General features: G+C 30.6%; 1 protein-coding gene across 1 annotated transcript; it reads right to left on the bottom strand.

The window, feature by feature from the left end:
* Positions 1-4,340: 4,340 nt before the first annotated feature.
* Positions 4,341-9,655, bottom strand: LOC105138049 (very-long-chain 3-oxoacyl-CoA reductase-like protein At1g24470). Its single transcript, XM_011044040.1, has 3 exons — positions 8,620-9,655; positions 6,999-7,068; positions 4,341-4,647 (listed from the first exon to the last, which is right to left on the bottom strand). Exons 1-3 carry the CDS (start codon positions 9,261-9,263, stop codon positions 4,402-4,404), a joined length of 960 nt encoding a protein of 319 aa, XP_011042342.1. The 5' UTR covers positions 9,264-9,655; the 3' UTR covers positions 4,341-4,401.
* Between the last annotated feature and the right edge of the window lie 1,658 nt (positions 9,656-11,313).

Below are 11,313 nucleotides of genomic sequence, written 5' to 3'. Positions count from 1 at the left end.
AGTGGAGCCGTCGCTCGACGTCGTGTAGCGACAAGCCTTTTAAATTTTAAAAAATGCTTATGACACAGAAAAATTTATGATTTCTTTCGGAAAACTATGATTTTCAGAAATAACCATTAATATTTTTGATAATTTTCATGAGAATAAAAAAATCAATGTTTTTCAAAACTTACATATTGGAAAATGTTTAAGAAATAAGAAACAAAAATTCTCTAACAAAAAGATTTATTAAATGCTAAACCACTATTTTTTTTGAAATGTTCACGAAATAAACAAATTATTCTCTTAATTAGATTATATTTTTCAAGAAATTAAGAAATCATATATATATTTTTTTAAAATTTCTCAACTCAATAACTAAAAAGAAAAAATTATATTGAAAATGCCCAACCACTGTTTTTATTTATTATTATTTGTTAATCATTTTAGAATATTTTGATTTTTTTAAATAATTTTCTATTTATTAATAAATTAAATTTTGTTAATTATTCCTTCATAGGATAGGAATAAGTTTTTCGTGCAACACGAATAATCCACGTATTCATGGAAATATGGATAGGGATAGAAAGACATGAACTAGGGATAAAAAATGGCAGTCTTCGTGAGTTAACTGATATAATTAACGCCTTTTTATGTTTTTTTTTTCCTTTAATGCGTGCATGGCTATTGCATTTACTGCCTATATTTATTTATATTTGATGAATTTATAAAAAAATTATTTTCAAAGGTTTTCATTAAAATTTGAGTCTTAAATGATAAAATATAAAGAAAAAAAATAGGTAGTTTATTTAATTTCATTCATAGAACAATAATTCGTTGAAACAAATAAATTTAGGGTTTAATTTTGCCCCATAAGTTTTGAAGCGAGTCCAATTAATTTCTCTTCTTCAAGTTTCGTCGTTTTAATGTCTCCTTTAAAGTTTAGTAATCTATTAATATCCTTCTCCAGTTTATCCAAAGGAAGACAATTTTTTTTTAATTAAGCCCCTAAACAGTTAAAATTTGATCAAATAGAACCATCGTAGAATAATTTGATAACATCAAATCTTTTACTTCAATTAAAATGTCCAAATGATACGGTGTATATCGTTTATGATTAAAAATATAAGATATAAATTAAAATTGATATTTATTCTAATATGGTTTATATTAAAAACAAAGAAAAAAGCACAACATAATATATATAAAAATGAGAAGAAATAAAATTAAGAACACCCCAGATGATTAAAACCTTAAAACTTAGAAGCAAATTAATGTTAAGCTTGAACGTGATGTGATGAGTGCTTGACTCATCAAAGAAAATAAAATAAAGCAACAATTTTATTCAATGAACTCCATAGTTTAAACTTTATCTTTGTATGTACTTTTTAATTTGATATGTATTATATTATTTTTTTTATAAATTATTTACATGAGATTATTTAGAGTTTTTAATTGAAATTAGAAGACAGTTGAGAATAATTTAACTTATTGGTTAACTAACATTTTCATATATATATATATGTCTTTCCACACTGAGGGTGAACAATCGACCTGAAACTTGAATCGAAAAACAATAAAAGAAGTAGTAGAAAGTGGCTTAGTAAGAACTTTTGCAAATTGATCGTCAGAGAAGATAAAATGAATCTGAATCTCTTTCTTCACAATCATATCTTATACAGAATGATAGTTAACCTCAACATGTTTATTATGAGCATGAAAGATAGAATTCGCAGATAAATAAGTAACCTCCTAGATTATTACACCAAATAGTAGGAGTAGAGGCAAAATGAATTTGCAAATCTCTCAATAGATGCTGAAGTCAGATAACCTTAGCAGTGCCATCTGTCAAGGCTTTATACTCAGCTTCATTTAAGGAGCGAGTAACTATACGTTGCTTGTTTGATTTTCATGAAACCGACATCTGACCAAAAAAGACAAGATAAACCACCTATAGACTTACGATCATCAATACTACCTGATCAATCTGCATATGTAAAGCAAATGAGAAATCGTGAGTGATATATAAGCTGTAGGTGGTTATACCCCATAGATAATATAAAGTGCGTTTAATAGCACCCCAATAAAAATTTGTAGGAGCATGCATAAACTAACATACCCTGTTAACAGTAAAGCATATATCTAGTCCCATAAAGGTGAGATATTGAAGAGCACCCACAATCTGACAAAGCTGTGTAAGATTAGAAAATAAAGGATTTGGTAGTATGGTGATTTTGAAAGCAAAGATAGGAGTATCAACCGGTTTGTAGGAAGTCATACTAGCCCGAGTGAAGATGTCAAGAATATACACATGTTGTCATAACATTATACCCATAGCACTGGACTGAACCTCAATGCCCAAAAAATAATGAATCGCGTATAAGCCATGAAGCTTGAACTCTAAACTGAGTAACTGTATTAGGCAGTATAACATAGTAGAGTTGCTATACATAAGTAGAATGTCATTAATATTAATCAGAAGATAAAAAATATCAGCACTAAACAAGATAAATAAGGAGTTTTTAACCTTAGAAACATGAAAGCCAATAAAAAGCAGAAAGTCACTCAGATGAGTGTACCATACTCGTGGGGCCTGTTTTAAATCATATAAAGATTTTCAATTACATGAGAAGGAAGAGTAGGGTCGATAAAACCTGAAGATTGTGTCATATAGACTTTTTTAACAAGAACATCATTGAGGAAGGCATTATGAATATCAAGTTAATGAATCTTCCAATTACACAAGATTCAATAGAGAAGACTAATCTGACGGTTTTTTGGTTAACAATTGGACTAAAAGTTTCAGAATAATCAATGTCTTCTTGCTGAATACAGCCTTTAACAACTAAACATGTCTTATATCGCTCAACATTGTCATCCATAAGGCACTTTATCATGTACACCCACCGACTACAAAAAACATTCATCAAAGGATAAAAAGGAACCAAGGACTATATGTTATTAGAGTGTAAGGCCAAATTTCACAATGTATAGCACCATGCCACACCTCATAAATGTCAGCATAAAAAAATGCAATGGGCTTAGAGGTAAGAGACAACATTACCAGACAAATAGGTGCAACAAAGAAGGTCGCAGACGTTGTTAGAAGTGCAATTTTAGGCAACCTTGGGTGAAAAACCATTAGATGTTGACAAGCGATAGACTAAAGGGGATAAAAATCTAAATTGGAAAGCTGCTAAAGCGGATAAGAGGAAAGATCAACAACGAGTTGTAAACCTATAAGGAAATCTATCGAAGGACTTGAGCTCATAGTAGTAGATGTAGGAGAGCTTGCCACATAATTGGTGTTGGCTATAGTAACTGAAAAATGCAATTCTAAAGGAGGAGAACCTATTCATACGTAATGATCATAAGAAAAACATGTAGATGGTGATATAAGGACAAAGTTAGGTGACAGTGATATGGTGGCAAAAAGGTTGGTGAATAGGGGCTTGTTTGTGTGGAGCTGTAAGGGTGGCAGATCTACTTGTAGGGGTGATTGACGGGTCATCTAGGTGAACAACTAGGGAGGTAATCAAGGCAGGTAAATGCATAGAGGAAGAACCAGCAGAATTCTCAAAAACATGAGATGAAGAACATGACACTAAGCCATCAATAAAGTGAAAAACACCTTAAACAAGGAGATATGACTTCATCTGCATTCTCTAATAGAGATAATTTGTGTTTGTAAGTTTCAACGCAACAACTTGGTGGGTGTTTGATAGAGTAATGACAGAAACTTACAATAAGAACTCATTGACATATTTTGCAAGTGAAGATTGTTGTTGTGAAGGAAGGACACCATCGGTAGCAACTTTTAGATGGCTGGCTAGGATACATCACTAGTAGTGAAGGAGAAGTCGGTAGTAGCAACAGTAAAGTTTATTTAGGAGAGGAAGAGAAAAAGTCGACTGCAAGGGGGAGAGGGAGAGAACATTACAACATAAAAATATATCTATAATATTTTCTATAAATGTACATTCTATAACATAAAAAACAACAAAAAATTAAGAGAACATCTTTCAATCAATTGACTAATAGTACTCATTTAAGAGGATATTTTCATATAGTGAAAAATAATTTCCATAAAACTACCTGCCAACTGATCATAATTTGTTATTGATTCATTGCTTAATCACCTAAATTATCATTAATATCACAACAATTACTTTCTCATTGCTAGGTGTCATAATTCATATCACTATTTTGTTATCAACGCAATAATCACTCATGATGGCAAAGGTTAAATAACCTGCTGATAATTAATGAATTTTAGAAATAAATATAATAATTTCTGAAAGCATGCATAGCTAAATAGAAATAAAATAAAAAATTTAGAAAACGATATAAAAACCTAAAACCTCTAAAACCCCTCGCTTAGTAGTTGTTTCACTGACTGATACGGTGAAAAACAAAAAGAATTTAGACAATGAGCTTTCCTCTTCGGTGGATACCAATAGAGAGACGCCAAGCATCAAGAACACACTCTGGAAGCAACCAAGCAAAGCACCACTGAAATGAGTGAGCCCAGTAAGGAGCGCACCGTGCTTCATAGCCTATTCGACCAATTGCAGACTTTGCATAATCTTCTGGTGTTGGTATGAAGAAGGACGATCTTCCAATCGAAGCTATTTTTGAGGTCATTTTTGTTGCAACATATAGTGGCACCTGAGGAGGAAGCCTTAATCACATCATTTAATTCATGAAATTACCTCACTATTTTTCTAATAACTTAGAAATTCTTTTCTTCATAATTGAATTGTTAATTATTTTTTTATAAACAAAATTATTGGCAAACTCAAAAGTAGTTAATGATATTTAGAAAGTTTTTGAAAAATTTTAATTAGACATTACAGATAAAAATACCAACAAATAAATTTAAAATATTAATATTTAATTAATAGTAGGGAATTCTATAAGTAAAAAACTGATACACATATTTTTGGTGCTTAATTTCACATATACTCTTAGCCTAATCTAGTGTTTTATTCTTGTTTTTAGTTTATTTTTCATGCAATTAACTTTTTTCTTAAATGTAGGTACAAATAACTGAATAAATGATCTTAAAAGATATTTTAATGTTTTTTCTATAGAAGGAGTTTTAGAGGACATCTCAAGCTTTTCAGAAAGGTATTTAATTACTAGAGTATGATGAATTTAGGATTATATGAGGAGGCAAACATCAAAGTAAGCTTAAAATTCAATCACTAGTTGGTCTGCCTTAGACAAAGCTGAGTTCTTATTGGTTTTTAGGTTATAACAAGAGTTGTTTATGGGTCTCAAATTCTTATGAAGATAAAAAATCCTAATTTTGTTGTTTTAAAACCTACAAAACAAGTTAAAATATAGAGTCCGAACTAGATAAAAAATCCCTGCAACCCATAAATTGTCTCGGTGTTTTAACCTATCTCGAGTTTCAAATATTAAAAAATTGTAAGGACAATGATTCCAAATGGTTGTGCCAAACATAGAGAAGTCTCAATTTACATGTTTTCTAACCCAAAATTAACTCGTAATATCAAGGAAAAAAAAGAGTCAGAATTTATAATAAAAATTAAAATATATTTTTTTTTTTTTGAAGGATAAAACCAGGACTACAAAGCCCTTTTGGATAGCAACTAAAAGGAGTTTTGGAGACCGTAAACACTCGAGAAAAGAGAGGAGCTGACATCTAAAAGGAAGGTTTGAAAAAAATAAATAATTAAAGTTGGTTTTATCTTGGAAGCATTAAGCTATTACTATTTACAACTAAAACCTTTTATTGGGTTACTAAGGGGACATTGTTATGAACTCTAATTAAATGATCATTTAATTTTATATTTTATTTCATTCATTGATCTTAATTTTTGATTGCTTATGAGAATAATTAGGCTAATACCCAGTTGATTATGAGTGGTGATTAATTGTGAGATTTGAATGGATGAAATATTATTCTTAATTGGAATTTTTTACATAGAGGAATGAACTAATATTGAATTTATAAGAAGTATTTGGTGTATGATTTACCAAAGTTTTGAGCTTTAAAATTCGTTGATAAGATTGATTGCTTATAACAACTATTTTGCTTGATTGAATTTAGTGTCATTAGCCTGAACATCTAACGAACTTGACAAAACCTAAGATTGGACTTTATGCCAAACTTGAATTAAATTAAAATCAATAAGGGATTAATTAATCATAACCGAGATATCCAATATTTGCTACAATTGCTACAATTGTTTTCCTTTTCTATTGTTTTCAATCCATACCCTTTTTTCTTGAATTATTTAGTTTACTTAATTTTCTGTGAAGCAATTTGGTTGATTTGGTTAATTTACTCTACTAGCAAATCCTTGGGACGATCTTTTGGGTTTAACTTGCCATGTATACTATATGTGATACGTGCATTTGTAGGCTTTATAAATTTAAGATTTGTGTGTATGATATGTGAGTGTTAAAAACCTCGTAAATTAAAAGACAAGAATCTATCTGTAAAATTATTACTAATGAAGTAACTGATATATAACAAATTATCAATGAAAGTTTCTTTAATAAAGTATTATTATTCGTTAGCCTACCAGTAAAATATATATTGACAAACTAAGAATATAAATACTAACATAAAATTTAATCGATAAATTTAAAACTCCTACTACTGATATATATATATATATATATATATATATATATATATATATATATATATATATTGTTATTCTCTTCATGATATAAGATACTCTTTTTCCTCATTTTAGTAAGTTAAACATCGAAAGGACTCTTATTTATATAGAGAGGAGCACAAAACAGCCAAGTGCAGACACATCAACCCATCAAACACTCGTGAAAAGCCGAAATTCATTTGAAATTTTCATGACTTCACCGCACATTTATTATGAGTACTCAGGTCACCTAACCTGATTTAATTCTTCAGAAACTGTACTAATGTAGTTCTTATCTTTATACTTCGATATACCAGACAAATATGGGTTATGGAGATGTAGCCACCAGCAAGAACAGAGATATGATGGAAGTTATAATACCTGACACTGTACATGGATTCCATAACGTTTGTACTCCACGTGCAGACATCTCGAAAATTGGTCAACATATCTGCAAGGGCTCAGCACAACTCGGTAGAGTAATTAGAGATCACTCCTAAGAAGAGATCATATTGCTACTGTAGCAATTTCAAAGCCACTGAGAAGTAATACAATTTTAAAATAATATATAAAGATATCTATTAAATTAAAAGGAAATGAGAAATTAGCAGTGCCGATTATAGATGATTAAGCTGGAGAATTTTTTTTTTTTTAAATATTTGATGGGGATTAGAGTATTATTTTTAATGGTTATTTGTTTCCCATTGTTCTTGCACAAAATAAAGCTTACAAAAACTTTAAGTAGCCCATTAGATTCTACTTGATTTTATTTTTCCTGGATGAGCTTCCTATTTTATTTATTTTTAAGAAAAACTGCTATTTAATAATTATCCCAAAAAAGAGAAAGCTATGCATTTTGATTTAAATTTCATTATTAATTAATATCTTTTTCAAAACATTTTCTTATGTAATCACAATATTTATTTTTAAAATATATGTAGAAACATTTAATTTCTCCCAATTTAAATAAGTATAATTATCGTTATATATTTTAAAATTAAAACATAAACTAAGGATTACACTCTTGCTATAAGCATACTAAAGAATACCACAAAACATGGAAAGAGGAGGCTCCGACTAGAAACCACCTGAAAACTCTTTACGGTGTACCGGCCATAATTAATAAATCATGATAAGAAAGGCGGTTGGTTGGTTCCGGTGTAAAGAAGTCTTCAATTCAGTGACCTAATGCCCTGTACATTCCTTTATATTTGACCTACCTTGAAAAACTATAGAACGAACAGTCAACATATATGTAACTAAAGTTCAGTCAACTTATTTTTCTGCCCTTCTAAGTGAGAGGGAGTGTAGTGTAAGCGTTTGAAAATTTTATATTATTGCAGAAATAACTAATAATAATTATTGTTTTACAAGTCATTTTAAGGGAGAGAGACGTGCGCAAAAATAAATTAAAAGGTTGAAAAAAAATCTAAACTCACCAAAAATGATAATAATATTTTCAATTAGAATAAAAATATATATTTTAAATTTTCTTCTATTCCTTTTGTATCTGTATCTCTCACATAGAGTACTAAGCATTGATAATTAATTTTCAAGTACTCTAAAATTTCTCGAGAAGATCATATTCAAACCTACAAAAATATTTTAATTTTTTTTTAATTCTCTAACACTTCTATGTTATATAAATAATTATCCTTTAGTAATCTAAAATATCTCTCATCCCATCTTTAGTTGTTTAATTAGTTAACTAATTATGATCAAATTTAAATAATTTATATTATTAGGAGTGCCAATATAAATAATTATTATTAATTACAACCTTTTGACATTGATTTATATATATATATATATATACACCAATTGATTCTTTCCTTTCCTTTCAAACCTCGTTTGTTTGTTTTTTTTTTTTTGTTCCCTTAATGCTTATCAAAATTAAAAGATAGAAGAAAAAAATCAATATAAACACCAAAATTTTGAGTTAGAAATTGAAAAATAGTGGTTGAGAAACAAAGAGAATGGTTCATGGTTATGCAATGCTTACGCTTTGGTAGCAGCATAGATTGTGAAGAGGGGATGTGAAGGCATGACACTAGAAGCTCCAGAGCCGATATTAACAATGGCACCTCTTTTCCTCTGAATCATCCCTGGTAAAACTGCTCTAGTAACTCTACTAGTGCCCTCCAAATTCACTCTAACAATGTCCATCCAAGCTTTCTCATCCACCTCGTGGAAAAACCTGGCCGCGGGGTACGTGATTCCCACGTTATTTATCAACAAACCAACATTTAATCCCTCTACGGCCTTTTGTATAACTCCTTGGACGGTACGAGTGGAAACTTTGCTTGAAAAATCAAACCCAACTGTCTTAATCTTGGTGCCTGGATGTTCTGCTAGGATTTCACTCGAGACTGTTTTGAGCTTGTTGGGGTTTCTACTCACTAATATAAGGTTTAGACCCTTTTGAGCTAGTTGATGAGCAAAGGCTTTGCCTATACCGTCAGTAGCTCCAGTGATGACAGCCCAGGAGCCATAGTCCTTGAGATCCTTTTTTCGTCTGAGAAACGTTGCATACACCCAGTTGAGAAGAAGGGTTGAGGTTTTGAGGAAGGAGATAAATCCAAGGGATGAGAAAAGAAGAAGCCACATGGGCTGGGGTAAGAGGTGGTTGATGCATGCTGAGAGCATTCTTCTTCTTCTCTTTTTCTTGGTGCTTTTGATGAGAAAGAATATGATCTATTTTGCTTGAGTTCAAAGGCATGCAAGGACTTTCTGCTCGTCCCTGGTATTGGCAATGATATATCATGATCAGCTAGCAATATTGACATTTACGCCTCAGCTGTCTGGCCATGATTCGTGTGGGTGCATGTGGTTGTCACATTATAGCTGTGAGGTCACTCGTACCTCTCTCTCGAATGCATGCCAGTACAAACGGCTAGCTGCAATGAACAAACTAGCTAGTTGCAAGAAAGGAAGAGTACTCGGCATGCAAGAGGTTCAGTTTTCTGGTTTAAAAATTAATCTGTCGCAAGCTAACTGTTTGATTAACCCTTCAAACCGAGCTTCATGGCACTTGACACAGAATAAGGTCTGGTCCACAGCAAAGAACAGGTCATTGTCGAGTGGCTCAGGTCTGGCTCAAATAGTCTGCTATGCAAAGGAATTGAGTGTGCTTTTAAATAATGTCTGGTCCACAGCTGCTACTGCCACTGCCGATTAAAGAGAAGAGAAAAGAAGAAATGTCAACATATTAGTGTTTTTCAATGATCAAGGAGATCTGTGAACTTCCAATCTTTAACCGTTAGTGTTTAAACTTCGAGCTAGATCTTCCAAAATAGAATTACCATGAATTCTATTATTAATCTTGAGGTGGATAGCATGTCTTTAACTGGATTAAAGAGATAAGTTAACCTTAATTTGTGAAAGCTTATTAAGAATACCCCTAATCATAACATAAAATAAAAACTTACTGATATTTTTTCTTATATTTGCTCCAAGGGCAATGGTAATATGAATAAATGGAAGATCTTAGTCGGGTTTTACACAATTATATAAGTTAATTAAATTAATTAACTCTCAAAATTGAGTTAAAAGTTTTTATCAGTATTTAAATTAACAATTTGTTTATGATTATTTTAAAAACTGAATCATGGATGAAAAAGATTAGTTAAAAAAACACTCGTGATTAATTTTTGATCTGTCAATAAATTCATTAATAAATTTATCGATGATTTTACAAACATGTCATGTGCACTAAAAAAATTACTCATTTTATTTTGTTGGTAATTTTTTCAATACTATTTAGCATATCACCAACATAAAAACCATATGTAATTTTTTTTAATAAATTAATAATTATAATAATATTTATAAATTTTTTTTTTAACCTTCTAAAATATATTGATGGATTGATTTTGTCGAGCTAATAGTAGCATTAGCATTTACTGTAATTTGTTTTCAATTCCTTATAATATATCAAATCAATTAGTCTTAGTAACTCAATTAGTAATAATTTTAAAATAATTTTGAAACCAAGTGAAACCCATTCCGAAGAGTCAAAGATTGAAATTGGTGAACGAGGTGTAGATGGACGAAATTGAAGGAAACTTGTTTGCATTCATCTACATTAATTTATTGATGGCATCGCTATAGCGAAGCAAGCAAGTCAAGAAGGAGAGCATCAACTAGGTCACATGTTAACGGGCAAGCTGGGAAGGAATTATTTTCTTCATGGGGTTCTCTTGACAAGAACTACATTGCATTTTCTAGACGAGGTATTTAGTCAATTAGTTGGGATCTATTTATAATTTACATGACAAACAGTGACATCTAATGTTCAGTACAGTCATGAATATTGTCTGCCTTTAGGTTAAAATTGAGTCAGTAGAAGTCTACATATTCAAATGACTTCAAAGAGTTGATTTGATAATTGAAAATATATTTTCATTTTCTTAATTCTCCTAATTCAAACATCAAAATCAGTATCTAAAAAGGGTTTATATTAAGTTATTTTAAATATATCAAAACTATATCTTAAGATTTTTATTTTTTTCTTAACAACGAATGAGTCGTGGGTCCAATCCATTGAATAAAAAATCATGTCTTTTCTGGTACTAGTTGAGGGTGCTACGTAAGCTCCAGTGTGCACTGCAACAGTCCATTGTTAGAAGAAACTGAGTAAAATTAATTGGGTTGTGGTGTATATCTTCTTTATTTGTAAGTTTAAAAATTCTTGATA

This window comes from Populus euphratica, unplaced genomic scaffold (assembly GCF_000495115.2).
Source record: "Populus euphratica unplaced genomic scaffold, PopEup_1.0 scaffold317.1, whole genome shotgun sequence".
Classification (NCBI taxonomy): Eukaryota; Viridiplantae; Streptophyta; class Magnoliopsida; order Malpighiales; family Salicaceae; genus Populus; species Populus euphratica.
The sequence above is the reverse complement of the archived record's forward strand: the minus strand, read 5'-3'. Positions and strand labels throughout refer to the sequence as shown.

Excerpts from the sequence above, each read along its gene's own strand:
- LOC105138049 (XM_011044040.1), bottom strand. The coding sequence starts at position 9,263 with ATGCTCTCAGCATGCATCAACCACCTCTTACCCCAGCCCATGTGGCTT. Across the intron at positions 7,069-8,619 it reads ATCTATGCTGCTACCAAAGC|ATATGTTGACCAATTTTCGA; the intron begins GTAAGCATTGCA and ends GAGCCCTTGCAG. Across the intron at positions 4,648-6,998 it reads GAATCCATGTACAGTGTCAG|GTGCCACTATATGTTGCAAC; the intron begins GTATTATAACTT and ends CTTCCTCCTCAG.